Source organism: Helianthus annuus, chromosome 17 (assembly GCF_002127325.2).
Source record: "Helianthus annuus cultivar XRQ/B chromosome 17, HanXRQr2.0-SUNRISE, whole genome shotgun sequence".
Lineage (NCBI taxonomy): Eukaryota > Viridiplantae > Streptophyta > Magnoliopsida > Asterales > Asteraceae > Helianthus > Helianthus annuus.
Window position 1 is genome coordinate 10,971,081 of NC_035449.2, and position 25,749 is coordinate 10,996,829.

Below are 25,749 nucleotides of genomic sequence, written 5' to 3' on the forward strand. Positions count from 1 at the left end.
ACCAGAAAGAGAAAGATAATGTTACAAAGAATCGAGTTCTAGTGACTTTGCATTCGAGTCACAATCTGATAGGTTCACTTAGGATGACACTTAGGTGTCTATTGCTGATATACCATACTTTTGAAATATGGGAACAAAAAAGTGAATCAGACTAAAGTATAGGGACCATCCAAAGTGACCATATTTCGCAGAAGTTTCACTTAGACCATGTGTAGTGGTGAAGAATTATAATGCCCCCATCATGGGGCATTATCTGATACGTGTCATCCCAGTCAGCATGGGGCATTATAGCATAAAGTAGTGTAGTGGTGAAGAATTATAATGCCCATATTATTTTTAATGAAAAAAAAAAGAGTTAAATGCATGTCAGGTTGAAAAGTGGGTGGGCAAAAGTGATTGGAGGAACCAAGGTGAAAAGTGTGGGTGGGCTAAAAAAGTCAAATGAATGTCAGACAATGAAACCAAATTCGGCGTTTTAATAAAAACGCCAACATGCAAAATTGTCAATTATAACGCCCAAAAACGCCCGGTGTAGTGGCGGGGACGGCGTTTTGGGGCGTTTTTTTTGAATTTTTTTTAAAAAACACGCCCCACTACGGGTGGTCTTAGACCCTTCGTTTAAGATTCAATTTACATATACACACACTTATATATGTCTTAATAGCCTTATATCTTATGTTTATGTATAAGACTAGTTTTTCCTACTTCAATTTACATACTACTCATAACACGATCTCAAAAAAAAAAAAAAAAAATTACATCGAGTCAACCAATTAAAACAAAAACACTACCATACTTTTACTTAAAAGAAACTAAAACGATGGAAAGACTATAATTTTAAACTGGGAGCAAAATTGTAATTTTTCAGGACAAATGAGCATGTATCAGGCATGCCTGGACGAATAAAAATTACATCTATGCCCGCCCGCGTTGCGGGGCATTAAATCAAATATTTCTTAGTTTCATAACATGTATGCATGTATTTAGGTTACTTGTACATACTACTTATAACACGATCTAAAAAAATACATCGAGACAACCAATTAAACGAAAACACTACCATCGTTTTGTTAAAAAAATTAAAACAATAACAGGTCTGTAATTTTTAGCTGGGGGTAAAATACTAATTTGTCAGGACCAATGAGCGAGTGTTAGACAACTGCTTGAAACAATAAAAGTTACATTGAGTCAACCAAGCAAAATAAAACAGTACTATAGTTTTGCAAAAAAAAAAAAAGTAAAACGATGGCAATATCATAATTTTTAACTGGGGGAGAAATCATAACTTTTGAAATGGGAGCGAAATCATAACTTTGAATAGAGGGCAAAATCGTAAAAATATTTTGAACTGGGGGCGAAATCATAATTTAAACAGAGGGCAAAATCACAATTTTGAGCTATGGGGGAAAATATAATTTTGTTTTGAACTATGGGCAAAAACGTGAATTTGAGTTGGGGACAAAATCGTAATTTTGAGCTAGGGCAAAAAAATATTTTAGACGGAGGGCGAAACCGTAAATTTAAACTGGGAATAGAATTAGAAATGGGTTTTTGAATTGAGGCAAAAGCGTAAATTTTGAGCCAGGGCAAAAATATAAATTTATTTTGAATTAGGGGCGAAAACATAATTTTAAACAAAGGACGAAACCGTAATTTTAAGCTAGAAATAAAATAAAATTAAATATGGGGTGGTCCAATAGGGAAGTTCCAGGCAAGCTACCTGGCACTATTCCCTCAAACTTCTTTTTGTATATGTAGGATAATTGTAAGGCGGTACGAAATCCGAACCAGGAAGTCTACATGAACCCAAAAAGTATGTTAAAAAGTAAATCTGTACATGACATCACATGTGTATTCATGGATTCACACGAACACAAACTATTTAACTTGAAAGAAATTAATTTTTTATACTGCTCCACGTGGTTGTGGGTTTGAGTCCACGGATAGTGCCACTGAAGACTCAAGAACCTACAACTTGGAGAATTACAGGGATGAACATTAGAGACCGTGTATAAACTGCATAACTGGACAAGAAACAACACCGTTAGCCTCGTCACAGGGAGGGGAGTTTCTTTGTAACCAAGCTCGGACGTGAGGATAAGTACAAATGAAGTACAAGAAAGTCAGTGAGAAAGTATGGAGAGACTTTAGGAGAAGTTCAGAGGGGGGGTGTTTGGGATTGCTTATTTTACTGACTTGTTAGCTTATTGACTTTTTAAAAAGTTAAAACATGTTTGACATGAAATTGTTATGTGAGGGGAAAAGTCAATAAGTCACCCCATTGTGACTTATTAACTTTTTCAAAAAGTCATAAGTTGTTTTGAAAAGCTAAGCCAAACATGGTCAGATTACCCCTTTTGGGAAGTTGAGTGTGGTATTATACCTTTGGAGTGGCTGACGTGACCTTGGCCGGACCTGTCGCTTTCAGGCAGTTATGGGAGTGAGTCCCTAAGTTGGTTACAGAAGATTCCATAGGTTCGGCTTCGGAGGAGTTAAGGTCGGACCAAGTATCAGAGATCATGACCAGGAAGGTCCTATTCGTGTGTGTAGGTCTGGTTCGGTAACTTGGACGTTGCCTCATCATATGTATGATATTTTTTTTTAAACTATAACATGATGTTCATTCCTCACTATTTTTTTTAAATATTTGGTACAAGATACCCAATCAATTTTAACATATACGTATTTTGTCTGAACCTGATTGTGGTTAGCCAAACGTGTCATGTTAAAAGTTCAATGTATATGTGATACTTTTCATATCATTAATGGTATATACCAAATTCTGTCTTATTTTAATGTTTCTCAGTCAATTCAGTGTTTTTTAGGATTAATCATTTAAATGAATTATCTCATTATTGTGTTATGAATAATAAATAATTAGTTTTTGTAAAAAAAAAAAGTTATTTATGCTTTTATTATTTTAAATTGAAATAAGTTGTTAATAATAAGCTGTTCAAAACCAGTTAGTTGTAAATAGTATATTTTTAATTATTTGAAAGTTTACCAATAGAATAAATAATTTATTTCTAATTTTAAATAAACAACGCGAGACATCCCTTGTTTCCTGAATTATGTAAACCACAGTAATGAACCATCAAGATTGTCATATTTACATAAATCACCCCAAACTTCTATGAATTACAAGCTAAAAAAATACTACCATTTTAGACATTGTCCCATGTGGGCCTTTCTTAAAATGAAACGAATAACTTGCCCATGTAACTGATTCCAAATAAAGTAGTACCCTAAATAGGTGCGAATATATACACACGCACACATACACATACACACACGTACACTCCCAATTCATGTGAAGTTGTGAACACCCAAAACAACTCTTGGTTGTAGCTTTAGTCGACAAATGATGCTTGTTATGACTCGTAAACTTTTGGTGTTGGTGTTATTATTCAAAAATATTGCATAGGTGTCGCTCGACTGTCAGCTTCAATATAAGGTTTCCATATCCCTTTATTCCGCAAGTAAAATTATATAAGATCAAATTCAAGTGATACTTGGAGCCATATTTAGGAATAGGGTTGGCAATAGATATTTTTATAAGACACGATTATCCCTGTTTACTGAAAAAGTACACTACTTGGTTTTTACCTTTTTAAAAATAAATAGAACAAGCAGACTACGATCCATCATTTCTTCTCTTTGGTACATAAAACATACAACTGTATTATAGACATGAGATATAAAATAGTTAAACAAGTTGTATTCATGTTTAATACTTGTGTTATTCGCATCGTCAGAGACCTGTTAAACCCGATAAGACATGATTTGTCAGCCCTATTTAAGACTGACACGTAAAAAGCCAATAAACATTTGGGATGCTTTATTTTCTATGATATTCAATGATTTATGTTTTAGGGTAGGTTCTAGTGCATAGTATAAACAAAAGGGTATTTTAGTCATATATGTGTGTGTAACATATATATTTTTAAGGTTAAAGATTTATTAAAATCCTAAATAGAACATTCGGAACTATAGTTTGATCCAACTGGATGAGACCAATGTGCAAAAAGGGTATAACAGTCATTTGTCAATGACACAAACTTCAGTGGAGTGTGTGACTTCAAGGTAGTAACTAGCAAAAGTAGGGGCTACCTATATTCTTTTCAATAGTTAGGGGGCAATTTTAGCAAAACATTAAAACTAATGGATGATCATGTAATTAACAAACAAACCTTGACTTACATTAATTGCACATGGCACATGTCATGTAACAACTTCTTAGTTTAGTTTAATTCCATTGTTTGTTTTAGCTTTTTTAAAACCATTGTTTCCAAAGATTCTAATTTCTATATAACTTGAATAGTTCTCAAGGAATTTATATAGATAGATACATGGTATGTATGTGTATGTCTATATATATATATATATATATATATATATATATATATATATATGTTTGAAGGCTTTAGCACTTTTGGCTTTTGAGTGTGGGGAATTCATTCTGTGGTTGCTTCTTTCTCTCTGTCTTTGTTGTACAAAAGAAAGAACCCATCCATAAATAAACAAAATTCCCAAAGAGGACAAATAAAAAAGAGAAATAAAGGAGAAAACAAATAAAGAAAATAGCTAGTGGGAGAAGTTGAATTTTTGGGAAAAAGAGCATAATCAAGGTTGTAGTGTAGTGGGCACTGGTGAAAGAAACTTGTGATCAACAGTTGATATGGATGGGAGGTATGGTGGTGTTAGTGGCGGTTCGGGTGGCGGTTGTTATGAGTTTGAGGGTGGTGGGGTGGTCATGACTAGAGATCCTAAACCAAGGCTTAGGTGGACTGCTGATCTTCATGATAGATTTGTTGATGCTGTTACTAAACTTGGTGGCCCTGACAGTTAGTCTTTTTTTTTTTTTTTTAATCTGTTTTTGATCATTGTTAATGTGTGTTTGTGTTTCTTTATGTTTTTTTAACCAAAAAGCTATAAACTTGATTATGTTGATGAGATTCTTGATCTTGATCAGAAGTTTACCAATGCCCGGAATCCAAGATTGTTCGAAACAATTGAAAGTTTTGATCTTGATGAGATTCTTGATCTTGATTGTTAATAAAACATATGAAAGTTTTGATCTTGATGAATCTTGATTTTTGAATTATTGGATTACATGTTTTTTTTTTTTTTTTTTTTTTTTTTTTTTTTTTTAAGTTGAATGTTAAAGTGGCTTTTTGAATGCTAATCTAACTAGTAAAACATGTCAAAAGTGATCTAGAAATAACATGGTGTGTTGACTTTTGTGTTGACTTCTACTTGCAATTTTGATCTGATTTAAACTGATATGAAATTTGTTTTTCCAGAAGCGACACCGAAATCGGTATTGAGATTAATGGGCTTGAAGGGGTTGACATTGTACCATTTGAAGAGCCATTTGCAGGTTAGAGTTTAAGTTTGACTTCACAAATTGAAATTTGACATGAATTCTATTTGTTAGGACTTAAAAATGATTCAAATCTGTCATTCTTTTACATAATGAAATGTAGTTTGTTAACTTTTCGACACAAACAACACCCGATTCTCGTCGATTTTGAAGTTTAAATGTCTTGTTTTTGATGTATACAGAAGTATAGACTCGGACAGCAGGCGAAGAAGCAAAACAACGGCGATCCCAACAACGAAAACAGCGGTGAGAATGAACCCTACAATATGCATTCAACATTTTTACCACTTTTTTTCAAAAACATTTTATGATTATTTAAATAATTTATTTAGGTGATTCTTATGAACCCTACAACATGCATTCGACGGGCACGAGCTCTAATTCGTTGAGAACCAACCATGAACCCGCAGGGTACGCATCAACCTCATTTGTCGCGTTACATAATACACGATCTTAATAGTATCTCAACGCAAATACGGTTTTTTTTTTTTTTTTTTTTTTTTTTTTGCATACAGAGAGATCCCTATTGCAGATGCATTACTATGCCAGATTGAAACACAAAAGAGGTTACAAGAACAGTTCGAGGTATGTAACGCTTACTCTCTTTGTCCCATCTCGTTAGAGGGTATTTTAGTCATTTCACGATGTGTGTGTATAGGTACAAAAGAAACTCCAAATGAGAATAGAAACTCAGGGGAAATACTTGCAAGGAATATTAGAGAATGCGCAAAAAAGCCTGTCACTCGACATGAACTCATCCGGCAATCTTGAAGCAACACGCGCCGAGTTAACCAACTTCAACTTAGCGCTCTCGGATCTCATGCAAAATCTTAATTCCGAACAAAGGGAGGAAAACGTTACCAAATTTAGCCTCGATGGTAAGAAGGGACCGGTGACAGTAAAAGAAGAAATGAAGATCAAAACGGAGGGTGGCGGTGGTGGAACTGGAACCATCAGTTTTGATTTGAACACCGGAGGTAACTACGACTTCATTGGGACGAATCAGGATTTACTTGCACTCGGGTTTGCACGACAAAACTAGAGACGATCGTAATAATAATAGCATAATTCATATTTTCTGCAATAATTCATCTAAATTTTGATGATGCCAATTAATGCACGTGATGTAGCTAGATGGAGTAATGTTTTCATGGTGTTTGCCATAAATCACATTGGAATTAAATTGTAGATTTATAACATTTAACATGTATTTTGAGATGATGATGATGGATGGCTTCTCTTAAATTCATTTCAATAAAGTATTATATTCTAAACATCTTTTACCATTGTTTTGAATGATATTCCAACCAATGTTTTGAAAACTGGAACAAAATAAATTAACAAGAAACATAATACATGTGGTGGGAGCGCTAGCGCTAGTCGGGCGGTGGGTACTGACTAGCAACTAATCGGATTGAGATTTTTTTATGTAATCTTCAGTTTTATATATATATATATATATATGCACACATTTTATGTGTAACTTTTTAGCAAGACTCATTTTTTAAGTAGTTGACCGGAAAATGAATTTGGCTGGTTATTGGCCAGAACTTATGATAACCACTGATTTTTTGGTCAACTAGGACTGTTGTTGACCGTCTAGCAATTAATTGGCTGATTAGAGGAAAATTACTCGATGAACCTCCGAGTAGCGATTAATCGACGACTAATCAGATGCTAGTCGGCATTTTTACAATACCATCCCACATGAGTGAAGATATATTTTTGCATATAAATTCGGAAACCGTTTACCGGTTCAACCTACCTGGTTTCCGGTCAAGGAAAACCGGATCAGCGGCTCAATCGGTTCCTGGTTTAATCAAATGGCTTCATACTCTCCTTTAGAAACCAAACCAAACCAAGACAAAATACACAACGAGCACGATAGTTGATGAATAGAGAGGAGCTCATATTAACGTTGGTAAAATGGTCTGATTTTAACGACCAAAAAGGAAAAAAAAAACAAAATTTAGTTTTAACATGTTCTCTTAAAAACAAGAACAATTATATAGATAATAATCTAATATCCACTCAAGATTCAAGAATAAATTAGTTTTACTGGCTGGCTTCTAATTTCTCCTCCTTTTATCAGGTGGGGTCCCACTCCCGAGCCCGGGCCCGGGCCCGGGCCCACCACCCTTTCTTTTCCTATTACTGGACTTAGGTGACCTTGACCTGTATTCATCATCCATCATCCCCACTTCCCCTTCTTCCACTGGGTCAAAATCTTGACTTCTTGATGACTGCCCCTTATGTGAAGTAGAATGATATTGACCATCTTCCATATCATCATCATTGACCGATTTTGACCAATTATGTTTTCGGTTTTTCTCTGACTCAGCAGCCAACTCTATACCGTCTTCTAACTCTCTCTCGATTAGATCATCTTCGTCCATCAAATCCGTTTTCCGGGTCACATCACCGCCACGCGCTTTTCGTCTTTTTTCAAGAGCGGCTTTAACTTTATCTTTGTCGAGTCGTTTTATAGCGTCTTGCGGCGACTGCCCTTTGAATTTCTCCTTCGATGATTCCACTGCTTCCCGTCTTTCCTCATTCCTGTTACCATCTTCTGCCGTGTGACGCTCTTGTTGACTTTCGTTGACTTCAATGTCTCCCTTTACGTTCGGGCCTGATTGATCGAGAGTGGGCCTTGATGAGGTACCCGGCCGAGAATTGCTGTTGTTTGGACCGTCTTCGTCGTCAGGAAGAGATCGGGTGGGACCCTTTTGCGTAACCCCGCCATTTGTACTGCCGTCAACAACTTCGCTCGTTTGAGACGGTGCCACTCTGTTTTGCTCATACAGTTCCAGCATTTGGTTACTGACCTCTGCAAAATGATTAAAAAAAATTAAAGAAAATCATCGAAATATATGTAAAAAAAATTAGAGTAAAATGCCATTTTCGTCGACCAGTTTTGCGACTTTCGTCTAAAGGTTTAGTTTTCCGCATCTGGATCCAAAAAGTTTGAAACCGTGCCATTTTCATCCGGCTCGTTAACTCCATCCATTTTTCTCCGTCAAGTCAGAGGTATTTTCGTCTTTTTTGTTAACTTAAAGGGCAATTTGGTCTTTTGAATACTTGTACATTATGCTAAATCCTTGTACATAAAGTGATTTAGCACAATGTACAAGTATTCAAAAGATCGAATTGCCTTTAAGTTAACAAAAAAGACGGAAATGCCCGTGACTTAACAAAGAAAAATGGATGGAGATAACGACCCGGATGAAAGTGGCAAGATTTCAAACCCTTTGGATTTAGATGCAGAAAAACAAACCTTTGGACAAAAGTCGCAAAACTGGCCAAACCTCAGGGACAGAAATGGCATTTTACTCTTTTCTTTTTATGAAAAGCAAAAAGCACAGACCCTCTAATTGACGTGGGGTGACATCGAACTCCTGCCACCAAACTTTTTCACCGTCTGACGGTAGTTTAACTTTGAGAAACTTGGCGGCAAGGAAAATAGCACCGGCGGCGATGTGGTGGGGTTTAAATTGCAAGCAAAGAGATGTCCGAAGCCTGCATGCCTCTTTTGCATGTCAAAATGGTACGACAGGCTGGCATTTTTACATAGAGAAACAACCACAAATTAAGAAATTATTACAGCAGCGTACCCATCGTTGACAAAATTCCAAGCAACTTGAGCAAGGGCATTTTGGGCAACTTTGAACTTCTTTATTGCTTCTACTAGTGGTTTATATGGATGATGCACGTTAAAATCGAAACCGAGAGTTGCAAGAACAACTCGCTCCCCGATTAATATTAATTCCTTTTGTTGTTCGTACACTTCCTGCTTCAAAAACATATAATAAAAAAAACCAACTGAATAAGTTGTTCCTACACTTCCTGCTTCAAAAACAAATAATAAAATCCAACTGAATGACAGACTGTCTTGGTTTTAAAAAGCGTATAACGATTTGATGCGTTTTGATCCCAAAATCCGATGCGTGACGCGCGAAGCGCACGCATCACGTATGCGAGGTGTTCTTTATCAAAAAAATACAAAAAATAATATTTTAACTTGTCAACCTTTAAACACTCAAATCTAAGATACTTTCATCATTTATAGCCAGATTTGTTCAATCGATTGTCTAACTTGTTCAAATACTAGTCAACTGTATAAGGCGCCACATCGAACCACATCATGTGATGCGCGCATTTTAAAACCAAGATGGATGTTAACCGGTAATGTCGGTTTGATGATTTCTTGAACCTAAACCAAAACCGAAAATACAGGTAACAGGTTAACCGATAATCAGTTAACCATTTTTTCCGGTCTGGTTATATGATTAACCAATTAGCTGTTTCTTTATTAAATATCTAGATTTTCAAACTTTAAATAGTTTTATTTGTTGTCATTATGAATGCAAACATCTCTTATTTACATGTAAATTAAAAATAAAATAAATAATTTATATTCTCATGAACTAATTCATAAAAAAGGCGAAATTAATGTCTCAAAGAAATGGCTATTATATATTACTATGCTGGTAAGTATATGACTATATGGGCTAAAAAATTAAAAGTTAAATTGAGCCATTAGTTATTACTAAACAAAAAAATATATATATAGAAGTGTTGACCTTTTTTGGTCAACCAATATATATCTAAACTTGATTTGTTTTTTCGGTTTAGCCTTCCGTCACCAAAATCTTGAAACATATCCCTGAACCGAAATTTTCAGAAAACTGGCTTGGTTAACCAAAAATATGTGGCGGTCCATCGGTTTTTCTGTTCGGTTTCAGATATTTTAAACACGCCTACATTCCAGATTTTACAGTTTGAACTCAAATGCACGACAATATCTAAAGAAAATTGTGGGTGGGTGGGTGTGTTGTTATACATATACGCACATATAACAAACCTAGAGAGCTAACAACTGAGTCTTTTTAGTAAAGTTAATGATACCTTCTGTTTAATTCTTTGTATAGCCTCGGGATCCTTTTTGTTATTGATTTCATAGGAAACAAGGATTACGTCTTTCAATGGACGAGGTGTTTCTTCAACCTTGCCTGCCAGAAACATGCAGACAGTTGCAATCGTCTGCAATCCAAGCATGTTACCCAACGATAACAATGTACTTAAAACAAGCTAAATTCGATTAAAAAAAGAAGCAAAACAAGAGTAAAGTTATGAGATGAAGCATAACTCACCCTCCTGTCATTCTTTGCATGTGATTGACGAAGAAAGAAACGGTGACAAAAGATTATAGCCGTAGCAATGGTTACCTGGGGCCTGCATGGAAATATCCAACACAATCCACATATTACTATAATAACTCGAAACAAAATAATTATTTTCAGTACGGAACACAGCAGGGCTATGTATAAAAAGCAGCATATATTGAAAATTAAGAATACTGCAACCTCCAAGATTGAAAGCATATCGATTATCAAGTGAAGCATGTATTTACAGTCTCTTTTCCTAGGGATCTGGAAGCACACAAAAAGGGCTCGGCAAGGGTATTTACTGCCAGGCTCAGGCTTGTCGGGTGGCGGCCTGGGAGGGGTTATCCCCTCCGCGGTCAGGGGTACCGTGCATTACCCTTTTTTTTTTCACAAAGAGTGAATTTAATCTGCCCTCAGCATAGTAGCATACCATTCTTTAATTTTAAGAATCCTACAGTCTTCAAGTCTGTTTTGATGTCTTTGTGTTAGGATCAAAGCACACATGGACACAATAAAAACAGTAAAGAACACGAGAGGTGTTACATGGTTTGATCCCGGTGTGCAACCTACGTCCATGGGGCAACTAGGGTTTTCGTATTATTGAGTGATAATGAACTACAAGCTTGGTTTTAAAATGCGAGCATAATGCATGATGCGCCCGATGCGCTAATGAGAACGCATCGCCACAAATGATGCGTTGCATTTACGTGATGCGAGTATATTGCGCACATTTCGCATGATGCGCTCATCGCATAATGTGCTCTGATGCACGCAACATTGTTTCTTATGTTTTTTTCCAGATTTTATGAACTGGGTTCGGTTTTTTCAATAATTAATATCTTAGTATGCTTGATTTGAACCAAAAAGCACAACTCTTATATTCTTATTGCGTCATTTGTTTTACTTCAAGTATATTTTTATAAGTTTTTATGTATAAATAATTTTTTGATATTTTTTTATAAAGAGCGCATCACGCAATTTAAAACCAAGACTACAAGTACAGGAGATATATTTATAGACTAGCTAATTAGGGTTTAACCCATACTAAACTTGCTAAACAAAAAGATAACGGGGCCCGTTAAGAGTCAGGGCCGGCTGGATCCTACTACTCCTCTCCTAATCCACTTGAAGCCACGTCCCAACATTTTGCTGTTCAAGCATTGTTACCATCGTGTTTTAAAATATAATCCGCCCTCAGCACGCCCTTATCTTTAAGTTTAAGAATCCTAACTTCTTCAAGTCTATTTTAATGTCTTACCGTCCAAGTGCTGTTACTTTTATATTTTAAGATATAATCTACCCTCAGCACGCCATTATCTTCTCTTGACGTCCTCCCTTTTATATGGATACTCTAGCCTTTATGGTGGTACAGACCATACTCCATAGAGAACAGACCATCTTTTACCTGACTTGGTTTTGCATTAAAAATTAACCCATCGTTTGCTCTGTTTTCTCTAAGCAGTCAATAGCGGTTAGCAGACCTCAAGGTGTGTAGCGATCCAAATAGCGGTGGCCTATAGCAGTTCCGCTATTAGCGGCGCTAAATACCGCTATTTGGAAACCTATATAGCGGTTATAGCAGTAACGCAGTAGAATGAGGCAACAGTGCAACACAGTAAAGCAGGTAGGTGTTTGATTGTGTTAATTCTTAAATTATGTTAGATTTGCAACAGGTTTTTGATAATGGAATGATATTACTATGAATTTTGATATTACTATTAATATTTTTCAAAGATATATTTATATATATATATATATATATATATATATAGGGAGCCGCTAGAATGAGAACCACCTCGAGTTGTAAGAACCGCGAGAACTACACCCCACGGAGCGCCGTTCGCCATGATTTTTTTTTACAAGTAGATGTGTATATTATAAACACGGCCGTAAAAAATCATGGCGAACGGCGCTAAGTGGGGTGTAGTTTTTTACACCACAAGTTTAGTGAAAAAAAAAGAAAAAAGAAAAAAAATTAAAAAACACCAAACTTGTGGTGTAAAAAACTACACCGCACGGAGCGCCGTTCGCCATGATTTTTTACGGCTGTGTTTATAATACACACATCTACTTGTAAAAAAAAATCATGGCGAACGGCGCTCCGTGGGGTGTAGTTCTCACGGTTCTTACAACTCGGGGTGGTTCTCATTCTAGCAGCCCCCTATATATATATATATAAATACATAAATTATGCATGGTATAAAATTACCGCTATACAACCGCTATAACCTATATATCATATAGCGGACCTTGACCGCTATTCGATTTTGGACTGCTATAACTGCATAGGTTTTCTATTTATTAAAAATAGACTACTGCTTTAAATTTAGTTGCTAATGACTTAGAAAACATAAAAATGTAAGAAATTTAGACTTGTAAGTTCTTTTTATCCAGATAGAAAGAGAACATGAACCCATGGCCAAACTAGATGCTTGCCGAGGCACTATTTTACTTCTAACCTAGTAAAAGGGGGTCTATATGTGAATTTCATGGTTCTCAATCTCACAATGGAAAGATCTGGATCTCACAGAAGTAAAGTGTTAATGCTGGAGGTTTAGTTGTAATCACCCGGCAATCCGGCATATGACTATGCCCTTGGTAAACTAAATGATGCTATTCATTGCCATGGCATTGCACAAAGATTACAAGCAGAAATAAATATTTTTGTGTTTCAGTTAAGTGAAGTTAGCATTTTGGGATACTGAGATGCTATGCAGTTATAGCGGTCCAAAACCAAATAGCGGCAAGGTTTAAAAGTACGGAATCGTGCCTCGAGGCGTTTTCCCTTTGCCTCACGAGACGGAATTAAAAAGTAAAATACTAACTAATTTTATCATCAGATTCATCAATAACATAGAAAAAAGACATGAAATGTTTGAAATTGACACAAAAAGTCAAAACATCAAAAACAAATATCAAAACCCCCTAAGACAGCTTTTCTTAGCACCTCAGCTCTATGAGGCGCACGTACAGTATACCCCCCTGAGGCGCCACCTCAGACTCGTTTTTTGGGCGCACGCCTCAGCAGTTTTTTTAAACCATGAATATCGGTCAAGGTCCGCTATTTGATATATAGGTTACAGCGGTGGTATATCGGTAATTTTTATACCATGCAGAATTTATGTGTGTGTGTGTATATATATATATATATTTGAAAAATATTAAGAGTAATATCAAAATTCAGAGTAATATCATGCTGTAAGATTCCAAAATTAAATTCTCAGCAGCCTATAGCACCGAAGAACCATGAAGATTCGAAAATAACCAACGATCTCAGCAGCCTATAGCACCGAAGAACCAGCAGCGATGAAGATTGAACTTTGTTTGAAGAACCAGCGATGTTGCACCGCGCACACATTACTAGATTAGGTTTAATTAAAGTTTGGACCTTTAGTTTTGGCCCCAAATTAAAAGAAAATTTGATTTTTTGTGGGCTTTTCCCTACTTTTGGCCCTAAATTAAAAGACCTATAAAAGCGGTGCTAGAACGCTATAAAGGAATCAAAATAGCGGCCTATAGCAACGATAATAGCAGAACCGCTATTTTTTTTTGGAACGGCTAAAATATTTCCACACCTGATTTTTGCAGGATTTGAACCCACAACCACTTGGTTGGGAATGCACCACTTTACCACCAGGCAATCCCCTTGGGGATCAGAACCGCTATTTTGACCGCTTTGTAATCTGAGGTCCGCTAACCGCTATACCAGTGCTATAGCACCGCTGTTGACTGCATAGCTGAGATGTCACACATACAACAATACTGTGTATGGATGTATAATGAATGAACTTTAAAGCTATCACAAAAGCATGATGACAAGAATGAAGGTAAAATTATGAGAAAGCAAAACTGCAACCGTCAGTACGATGATCCTAGAAAACTTTATAACTGCAAACTCTTAAGCTGACCAACTTAAAATGATGGGGATTCTGTAGGCCCGTAAATATGACTGATACAAGTATACTATATAAAAGAGTTTCAATATGTATATGGATGAGATCTCATCCTATTAATAGATACAAATATGGCTATAGAAAAAAAATGACCAAATTACCAAAGCACTACAAGAAAAAAAAAACTTAGAAAAATGGTAAAAACAATTAAAAACAGATAGAACCATAAACACCTATCAAACACGTAATAAAAATTATAATGAAGATATTGTCTTAATATAACATATTATGGCAGACCCATAGTGACCCAATAAGTGAAAAACTTTACCCAAACCAACCCAGTTTCCAACAAGACGAACTGAACTTTCCAAGCAGAATAAATCCTAATGCACTTTTCATTAACGATCAACAAATAAAGATATGGACACTAAAAAAAGATAATTTGAGGGGAATAATAATAATAACAAAGAATAAAGAAGCTTACACTTTGAGCCTCATACCCAAGTCTTGCAAGAACGTGCAATATGACTTACGTAGATAAGTTTCCTTCTTCAGATCAATGCCATCTGGTCTAGACGGGGAATTTTCTTCAATTTCTTTCCGTGAAAAATACCACCTGCCACCAGTTTCTTCCGTTTTATCATCAGAATGTCTATATGGACCGCCCTCATACATTCCAAAATGCATCGGATCACTGGACAACAAAGCAGTCATTGGCAGCTTCTGCTCTCTCTTATCAATTTTTTTTTTTTTTGAAAATGATGACGAGATTCCCGATTCCCCTAGTTTGCGAGTTTGTAGAATGCACTAAACTGACATCTGCACTGCATCAGTATGTGCACTAACAGATTTCAGTAAGCAAGAAAGGGCACAACAGGCAGTTTCTCATATATACAGATTTTCCCTAGTTTACAGTGTAACTTAACAGAGGTGTATTAACAAAACTGAGCGAGGAAAACAGAAAGTAAAACAAAACGGTTAGCTGGTTACAGGAATCTTTTAGCATTTATTAACTTACACACCTAGACTAAAATAGGTTCTAAGCCTATGTGGGAATAACTACAAATTCACATGCATAGCATCAAATCGCCAAAACGGACATTGGTAACTTCCTACAGCCTACAATTGATCAAATCATATGAGATGCAAAACACGTCCAGTAAAGATCATATATGATAATTAAAGTAAAAAAAAACAGGTTTGATGAAAAATATTAGGCAAGTCTTATGCGTGACCACATTGCAACCATGACCAATGCACTAGATTTGAAGCAAGTGCAGGGTGCAACAACAGTTCAAATGTTCAATTGAAGTGCCGTATGGCAATCATAGAGGGGTGTTGTCCTCAACAGTTTGCATCATAGTTGTTAATGGCGAATAGCAACAAATACCGATAAGGTACCTATATGCTACATAGCGAATAGCGATAAATAGCGGGCGCTATTTTATAAATAGCAATACACTAGAAAAAGATTTTAAATTTTTTTGTATGTATATTATATCAAAATACCCTGATATATACGCTACTTTACATGTATATTTAACAAAAACCTAAAATCCAGCTGTTTTATAGCTATGTTCAATCGCTATTTATATTTAAAAAGTAACTAAAATCCCACTATTTATGGCTACATACCCTGTAGCGACCTTCGACCTAGACGCTATGCTATTCGCTATAGCGACCGCCGACCGCTATTGACAAGTATAGTTTGCATACGCAAAACAACTAGAAAATGATACAGGGGGAATCACAAGATTACCTAATGCATTTTATACTGTTAAAATACTAATGTAAAGCATGAAAACCTTCAAAAGCCCCGACCAAACCACGTAAAATCTCTCGTGTTCTTTACCGCGTTTCTGTTTGTTTGTTCGTGTATGCTCAGTTTGATCCTTATTCCAAACAAGCTACAATGCAACTGAATGTACATATAACTAACTAAAAAGACTTCCAATTTTCCCAGTCAGAGACCTTTAACTAATGTATGTGTCCAATTTAAGACAACCACCGCCTACAAGAACAGGACCTTTTGCCCAATCAAACCTAATCTCCATTTAACAATAGTCCTCTTTAAGGATAAAGAACAACTGTTCATTAAAATTTAAAATCCAACAATTACTACTTAATTCCCTTTCATATGACTGCAAGAGCTTCAATTTTGACTGAAGCAAACCCTACTTCTCTAATAAGATGAAAAATGTAACAAGTTTTCAAGGAATAAACAACATATATTCTGCTTAACAGCATCGATTTATCTCAAGCTAAACGTTGAATATAGGAATCAAGATCACGTAAATGCATCGGTTACTTTGTGCCCTAATTGAAAAGGTGCTAACAAAACAATAAGATTGCATCTATACAGCAAATATTAGGGAAGCAAAAGGTATGAGATAAAGTAAGAATTACCGGCGATTAGCTGAGGAAGATTGCAGTGTTGGTGAGCGTTTGTGGTCGGTGTTTTTAGGCTGCGCGTATTGATGGAGAGAGAAAGAGAAGAAGAAGAAGAAGGTGTATTGAGAGGGTGTTTGGGTTCCTTATTTTGAGGGTTATTTTGAGGGTAAAAGGACTTTTGAATGGCAAAAGGACTTTTGAAAAGTGTTTGGCTTTCCTTTTGAAGGGCAAAAGTCCTTTGGATTTGTCAAAAGTCAGGATTTCCTGACTTATTTTGGGCAAAAGTCCTTTTGCAAAAGTTGAAAATAAGCTAAGCCAAACATGCCCTGAAATCATGTTTTTTATTTTAGAGTTAACTTCCGTTTTGCTCCCCATGGTTTGGTAATTTTAACGGTTTTGCCCTAATCATTTGGAAAACGGCCATTTTTCTTCTTGATGTTTCGATCTTGTCGTCAGTTTGCTCCTCGGCTCTAACTCCATCCATATTGTATGTTAACTAAAATGGTATTTTTGTAATTTCAAGTTGACATACAAGATTCAAGTACCCTTACATTATACTTGAAATTACCAAAATACCCTTCCATTTAACATACAATATGGATGGAGTTTGAGTCGGGGAGCGAACTGGAGACAAGATCGATACATCAAGGAGAAAAATGACCGTTTTTAAATGATTTGGGCAAAACCGTTAAAGTGGCAAAACCACAGGGAGCAAAACGGAAATTAACTCTTTATTTTATTAGTTAAAAAATGGTGTTTGTGTTTGGGGCGTGGAGAGTGGTGTGGTGTGACGTGGCTTTGAGTCATGGCGTTGAGATCGTATAGGAAATGTGACGTGGAGATTGGATCTTTTATATTGTATTTTTTTAGTATTTAAAGAAACATGTGGTGGTTTTTCACATGCGGAAAAAGTGAATCAACGCCCCATTTGTTGAAATCGTATAGGAAAGATGTGACCCATACATGACAGTTTCTACATGACCATACCCCATGGTCTTACCGAGCCCCCAACACGTATAAATCATCTTGTTTAAGTGACCAAACAAAATTGATATAAAATAGTTAATTGGCTAGTTTCGTAACATGGTTAAAGATATGTTATTACAAAAGTAGAAGGCGTAAACAAACACAAACACTATCGATCGAGTATCAACAAAGCGAGTGGTCACATAGTCAACATGCCTTATTTCATGTCCTCGCAAATCAACGTCTTCTCTCTCCTTCCCACACACCATGACGGCATGACTCCCCCCCCCCCCCCCTCTTACAATCATGGCGTTCTTTCCATAGACCATTTGTGTCAACGGACTGTGTGACTTCCTTTTTCTCACCTCTTTTCTTTGTCCATAATTTTTGAAATCAAAGCACCATTAGTTTCTCTTCCTAAACACCTTTCTATCTCCTCCCCCCCCCCTACAATCATGGCTTTCCTCCCATGGGTCGTCCATGTTCGCGGACCGTGAGACTCCTTTTTTTCTCACCTCTTTCCAACTAATTGAACCGTAAACGGTGGATCGAGTTGTCGGTTTAACGGACTTGTTTCATAACATTGGTTAAAATTATGCGGCGATAATGGGATGTATTATAAAAGTTTAAGGTGTAAAGAATCACAAAGAATAACGATTACTATAAGTATCTGCAATGTGGAATGTCACGGAGTTGCCATGCCTACTCTAATGTCCCCACAAATCACCATTATACAACCACAACTGTTCTTCACACACTAATGTTATATGATTAGAGAGATCCACATACCAAAACAAATTAAACACAACTTAACATTGAATAATAAAAATATTTACAGACTACCGTCATGAGACAACGTTTGGGCATATACATACATACTGACATATACTAGAATATTAACTATATGTTTTTATACTAGCGAGACACATAAGTTTTTGATGCCAACAGACCATTTCTTCAGCACCAACTCCTTGATTCTGGTCTACACGTACTTGATCATTCCACGACCCTCCACGCTAAGCTTAATAGCTTGAAGCTGCTTCTTTTTCTTCAACTGCCGCAGCCTCTTGTTCATCTGTCATCACAGAGAAGAATATTTATTATACACATAATATTAATTATAATCATTACTAATATGGTATACTATTGCAATTGATATAGACCTTGACTCGACGTTGATACTCTTGCATAGCTTGTTTGGCTCTGGCTTTAACTTCATCTGGATCTATCTTAGATTGGGGGCGCACCACAAAATGTAGTGGCATTGTTTCGGGCCTTGATGCGGGTAGTGTATAAGTTGAATTTCCAGACTTTAGTTCTCTACAATTACCCAAAAAAACCATCAAACAAGTGAAAGCCATATGTAGCAACTATAATATGTTCTAGAAATAAAATAACTTACGGATAATATTTAGCCGGATCCAGATCGTCATCATCTCTAAACTGCATTCGAGAAGATTTATTTATAGGCCTGTTAATGAGTAGCAAAACAGATTAGAAAACTTGAAGCAAAGAACGTAAATATTAATTTAGTTACAATATTTTGGATAAAAAATTGCAATATACATTTTTATTGATGGCCGGCGAATGGGGATTCTCTCATCCTTAAGGTCCTCAAATCTATTGCTTATATGAAATATTTGTCGACTCTGCATTATATGTAAAATGTTAGTGTCGATTGAAGGGCCAAGAAACTGGTAAACTCTCAACATGTGCATAAAACCTCAAAAAGAAGAGAGACTTACCCATTTGTCAACCAAGTCTTTCGCTAGCTTTCTGTTGGATGCGGTCTCTTCATCGGACTTTGACATGAACATAACGGCCTAAAGAAAGACATGATCGTTAGAAAAAGGAGAGGATAATAATAAGTACCAATTTAGAAACAATAATAAGACCAACCTTTCCTATTCCACTCTTCTTCAATTGTTCTCTTCTATCATCTTGATATAAATCAATTGGGAACTGCAGGATGGATTAAAGCAAAAAAAAAGTATTTAATTACACAAACATAAAACGATATGATTAATCAATCCTTAAGATAAAACCATGTTTATACCTCAGTTAGGATCTCTAATATCGCTGTACTGTACGAATGTTTCTATTGGGCAAGCTTCCATCAGGGAGGGGTTCAAGCCAGTTTTTCAAAAGCGTTAGAACTCCGTGATCCAGGAACTCCAGTTGAAGTTGTTTCCTGTATTAAGAATTGATGGAGATGGTAAATATAATATGTTCATTACGAGACTTATGCGAACAATGCACTTAGCCAGCCACTTACTTAGATAGAGCTTCAATTAGAAAAGGAAGCTTTATGAGTTTATTAATTGCTGGTTTGGATGCCCTATTGAGATTTGCATCTTCTTCTGCTGCAACCTCAAGTTCAGCCATGATCTTTTCGACAACAATTGCAATCTCCATAGCAGTTTTCTCAGTCTTCTTCTTTTTCTTGCCCATCTTGAAAAGTTCCTTGATCTCATCATCTTCTTCACCTAGCTCCTCAGCCTACATGATTAAAAAAATATAGTAAGTTCATAAATAATAAGTGTCATGCAAACCAAGAACATGTTCTTGACTTACGAACGCATCACAACAATTACTAAGAAACTTTTAAATAGGATATGCCTACCTAATTCTTTTACCTGACTCGAAGAATAACCACAACGGTTGCTTCCATGACGATTTACTGGATCGACACCACTATCATCTATAAAGTTATCATCATCCAGCTCCTTTTTTAATGGGGTGTTGTTGATGATTGTTGTGAAAACTACAAAGTTGACAAAAACAATACAGTTAAGGTCGGTTTCATGACTAACAGTAGTACGTAGCATTAATTGTCTAGATAATTAAAAAGAATACAGTTAAGTTCGACTCCGGGTTACTATAAACTGGGGTATCCATAAAAAATGACACCATAAGAAAAAATTTCTGGCTCCGCCACTGTCCATGACGATTTACTGGATCGACACCACTATCATCTATGAAGTTATCATCATCCAGGTCCTTTTTTATACCCTTTTTCTCTTCCTGAACCAGTAATTAAACAAACCTCCATAAAAAACTTACAAAGTTACCATCATATAACATGGTTAATTAATTGTTCAACAGATATTCCTATCAAAATCACTATAAAGGCTACCAGTTTAAAACTAACTAATAATTTACCTCTGAATCGCCTCCTCCGACAATAGTATCCCACATCTCCTTCACTTCTGGAGCATCAACACTCCTTTTACTATTCCCCTTAATTTTTTTATTACTAAAAGACTTGTTCCTATTTCCACAACCACTAACTGAACCATCATCTCTCACCATATCAACTGCAAACTCCACCTCCGTGCGCTTCTTCATTAACCTTCTAAGCGGCTTCGATTTAGAATCGAATTTGTTAAACTCAACCGTCGGATTTAAAACATCAACTTCTTTAATGGGGTGTTGTTGATGATTGTTGTGAAAACTACAAAGTTGACAAAAACAATACAGTTAAGGTCGGTTTCATGACTAACAGTAGTAGCATTAATTGTCTAGATTAAAAAGAAGTGGAACTTACATATTGTTCTTGTAGGACATAGAATTTTTAAGTGGAACTCAACGAAGAAGAAAAGTGATGATTGGAAGCACTTTTATATATACATAGTGAAGGTAGTTGCCATATTTTTGTTACTTTGTTATCAAGTAATAAAATTTCAAATAATTTATTTTACTTATGAATCATAAATCCGATAAATACTATAGTATACTTTGTTAGCAAGTAATTAACAAAAATTCAAATTAAAAATTAAAATTAATCTATTTTACTTATGAATAATCACATAAATATTATAGTCTGCGCAATACTCCACATCTTATCCAAAATGCGTATAAATAATAGGTTTATGTAGATAAGGTAAATAATATATGAGATTTAGGTAGATGAGGTAAATGATTTATGAGATTTAGTTAAGTATATGGTAGGTTAACGAAAAAACGTTAAATTATGGAATATCGAAAGTTATTAAATTATTATTTAATCTTCTAACTTATAATAAAAATTAAGTATAAATCTTTATAACTAACTAGTGTTATAGCCCGCCGCTTCGCGGAGAAGCGGCGAGGTTTAGTATACTATTAATAGGTTTTGGCATTTCATATGCGGCAAACTCCATAATTATAGTTGATGCTTGTATAACATAAATTACTTGAAGGGGAAATTTCTCTCTACTGCGTGACAGACACATGTCGCTTCATACTCCTCCACACCGAATAGTCTAAAAACCGGTTAGCATCTGACTTTTTTTAATAAAAGTTTTATTTATCTCTTTCTTTTTTTTTTGGGAAATACATATATTTAAAAACTTTCCTTTATTTAAAATACTAAAAACGTACCATTACATAAAATTGTACATCATCATCAGGTTACAAGTAAAATAAATATTAATATATTAAGACATAATGTAACAATAAAAAATAAAAGAACATCTTGATCTCGAAAAGCCCAGCCAACTTCTTGGAAATTTCTGAATTAAATTGGTTGACCAGAGAGCTCGATTCAGTTAGGTTAGCCGATAGAAAAGATAAATGGACTTGGATTGGTGAGGCTAAAGGCGGCTTCTCGGTTGAGCAGTTAGACGGCTTCTTAATAAAGGGGCGGGTAATAGTAGCAATTATGTTATGAGGTGATGCAAATGGACACGTGCCTTTTGGGGCTTGCTTGGTTAGAAAGCGAAAATCTTTAGCCTAGCTCTACTAAAAGGAGAGGAGTGATAACAACTCACTAGAAAGCAACTAGTTGTCGCCCTGCTTCCGTCTTCCCTCTCGATAGAGGGCTAAATCACCTACTTAACACTAACCCAACAGAACCAGGAAAGCATAACACCTTTCGCAGTTCCCCTCGCTAGCAAGCACCTAGCTGGCGAGGAAGGAAGACAAACTAGCTCTCCCGTAGGTGCAAAGCCGCTCGCCCTAATGATTAAGCAAAACAAATGTTAACTCTTTATTTTATTAGTTAAAAAATGGTGTTTGTGTTTGGGGCGTGGAGAGTGGTGTGGTGTGACGTGGCTTTGAGTCATGGCGTTGAGATCGTATAGGAAAGGTGGCGTGGAGATTGGAACTTTTATATTGTATTTTTTTAGTATTTAAAGAAACACGTGGTGGTTTTTCACATGCGGAAAAAGTGAAACTACGCCCCATTTGTTGAAATCGTATAGGAAAGATGTGGACCATACATTACAGTTTTCTACATGACCACACCCCATGGTCTTGCCGAGCCCAACACGTATAAATCATCCTGTATAAGTAACGAAACAAAATTGTATACTAATAATTGATAAAGTGAATGACCAATAAATTTGTTTTAAAGATTTTTTTATATGTGTTATTTAGTGGTTTTTTACATGTGTTATGTGGTTCTTTTATATATCTTATGTAACTTGCGTTTGTTTTTTATCGATGTAATTCACGTTTCAATATTTCTTGATATGATAAAGTGAATGAAGAGTAAATTTGTTTTAAAGATTTTTTTATATGTGTTATTTAGTGGTTTTTTACATGTGTTATGTGGTTCTTTTATATATCTTATGTAACTTGCGTTTGTTTTTTATCGATGTAATTCACGTGTCAATATTTCTTGATATGATAAAGTGAATGAAGAGTAAATTTGTTTTAAAGATTTTTTTATATGTGTTATTTAGTGGTTTTTTACATGTGTTATGTGGTTCTTTTATATATCTTATGTAACTTGCGTTTGTTTTTTATCGATGTAATTCACGTGTCAATATTTTTTATCATATCAAGATTTTTTATTTCTCTATGGGTTGCTGTAACGAGTGTAGGTGACGTAATAAAACAAACCGATACCGATCAAATTCCCGCCGTGTTGGTATATTTTTGGTCATATCATGATTTTTTTTCTCTATTGGTTGCTATAACGAGTGTCAGTACCGTAATTAAACTAAACGAACTGATACACACCCACCGCGCAACGCGCGGATTTAATAACACTAGTTGATATAAAACAATTAATTGGCTAGTTTCGTAACATGGTTAAAGATATGTTATTACAAAAGTAGAAGGCGTAAACAAACACAAAAACTGTCGACCGAGTATTAGCAAAACGACTGGTCACATAGTCAACATGCCTTATTTCATGTCCTCGCAAATCAACGGCTTCTCTCTCCTTCCCACACACCATGACATCTCTCTCTCTCTTCCCTGCTCTTACAATCATGGCTTTCTTCCCATATACCATTTGTGTCAACGGACCGTGTGACTTCCTTTTTCTCACCTCTTTTCTTTGTCGATAGTTTTTTGAAATCAAAGCACCATTTGTGTCGGCTTTCCTCCTATGGGTCGTCCATGTTCGCGGACCGTGCGACTCCTTTTTTTCTCACCTCTTTCTTTTGCTGATAGTCTTTTCTATTAAGCCAACTAATTGAACCGTAAACGGTGAATCGAGTTGTCAGGTTTAGCGGACTTGTTTCATAACATTGGTTAAAATTATGCGGCGATAATGGGATGTATTATAAAAGTTTAAGGTGTAAAGAATCACAAAGAATAACGATTACTATAAGTATCTGCAATGTGGAATATTACTCTTGTCGGAAAGGAAAAAAATAGATTGTGTAGGGGCTTGTGTGTAAAGTGGTGTCCTATATAAACCCTCTATTGTAACCCTAATTCTTTGAACTTTTTTAATCTCAATACAATTCAATCTCAATCACTGTGTTTGTCCTATACTTGACAGCATGTTTCTGATCCGTGGAACACTCTGTTCACCACCTACAATCGATCTCAGCAAAAAAAAACTCAAATCAAACCAGAAAAACCCAAAATCAACTCCAAAATCTGACCTGATTCCACTGTCGCTGCAAGAAACCCTAGCTGCGTCGTTCATCAGTTTCGGCGAATTAGCTCAACTCAAGCCTTCGGTCTTGTTCTTTGAACCCTAACCGTTCTGCTCACTGATCGATCCCTGCAAAAAAAAAAACCCTAAAACCGTTCAAGTTCAGCCACTTTGTTCACCCTATCCAACCCTGCAAATCAGTCGCGACATTTGTTCAGACACTCTCCGACCAGTACCGGTACTGCAGTCCTACTCTGGCTGCTGCCGCACAACATCAGCCGTCCAACCCTAGAAACTTTTTGTTTCAACAGGTCCGCTGAACCTTAGCAAAACCGCCCAAATCCGCTAATTGTTGCCGGATTTTCAGCTTATTGTCGCAAGTTTCCCTTTAATCTTGGGAGTTTCCTTTTCCCATAAAGTTTCCTTTCTCAGCTAATTTTTGGTGTATTTGAAAGTCCCCATTCGATTTTAAGTGTCAGATTCCTTTTTCATTAATTAGCTTGATAACTACGCTGGCCTCCTTGGTGTCGGTGGCGGATTTGTGGATTGCGGGCGACATTAAAATCTTGAACGCGAGTTCAAGTTGCCGGTGTATTTGATAAATACGCCGGTAAGATACCCTCGCTATCTAGCGTCGGTTTTCCAAATGAGAATCTTGAACGTGAGTTCAAGTATCCGGCGAATTTAATTGTGTTAAATCCGCTCGGTTAGTAACGCAAATTCAAGTGTCCGGCGAATTTAATTGTTTGTCAAATTCGCTCCTTTTTGGTTATAAAAAAAATGGCAATCAATCATGAAAAAAACAACTCTTGGATATTCAATTCCGGTGCAACTGATACCATGACATTTGAACCGTTGGATATACAATCAATGTCTAATCCTCGAAAAACTCAAATCCATACCGCAAACAATGGAATGATGCAAGTAAAAGGAGGATGGACTATTGAAATTTCACCAACTATGAAATTATCAAACTGTCTCTATGTTCCATCATTATCACATAAATTGCTCTCCATTAGCCACATTACCAAATAGCTGAATTGCACTGTACTAATGCACCTTAATTTCTGCCTTCTACAGGATATCAGGACGGGTGTGATTATTAGACGTGGTACTGAGCGCCAAGGGTTGTAT

General features: G+C 36.1%; 2 protein-coding genes and 1 pseudogene across 4 annotated transcripts; 1 reads left to right on the forward strand and 2 right to left on the reverse strand.

Annotated features, from left to right (window-relative positions):
• Positions 1-4,421: 4,421 nt before the first annotated feature.
• Positions 4,422-6,632, forward strand: LOC110922075 (myb family transcription factor PHL11). The gene is made up of 6 exons (XM_022166404.2): positions 4,422-4,844; positions 5,304-5,380; positions 5,566-5,629; positions 5,716-5,794; positions 5,899-5,968; positions 6,042-6,632. Exons 1-6 carry the CDS (start codon positions 4,679-4,681, stop codon positions 6,423-6,425), a joined length of 840 nt encoding a protein of 279 aa, XP_022022096.1. The 5' UTR covers positions 4,422-4,678; the 3' UTR covers positions 6,426-6,632.
• Positions 6,633-7,271: 639 nt separating this feature from the next.
• On the reverse strand, positions 7,272-17,002 carry LOC110920740 (cyclin-T1-3). Of its 3 annotated transcripts, none has more exons than XM_022164939.2 (7): positions 16,848-17,002; positions 14,926-15,265; positions 10,534-10,615; positions 10,289-10,423; positions 8,995-9,170; positions 8,748-8,899; positions 7,272-8,210 (listed from the first exon to the last, which is right to left on the reverse strand). In XM_022164939.2, exons 2-7 carry the CDS (start codon positions 15,153-15,155, stop codon positions 7,453-7,455), a joined length of 1,533 nt encoding a protein of 510 aa, XP_022020631.1. In that variant the 5' UTR covers positions 15,156-15,265; positions 16,848-17,002; the 3' UTR covers positions 7,272-7,452. The 3 variants fall into 3 exon arrangements, with proteins under 3 accessions (XP_022020631.1, XP_022020629.1, XP_022020630.1); XM_022164937.2 differs by having other exon boundaries at positions 8,995-9,173; XM_022164938.2 differs by having other exon boundaries at positions 8,995-9,173; positions 14,926-15,260; positions 16,848-16,954.
• Positions 17,003-18,662: 1,660 nt separating this feature from the next.
• On the reverse strand, positions 18,663-24,021 carry LOC110923686 (annotated as a pseudogene).
• Positions 24,022-25,749: the final 1,728 nt, after the last annotated feature.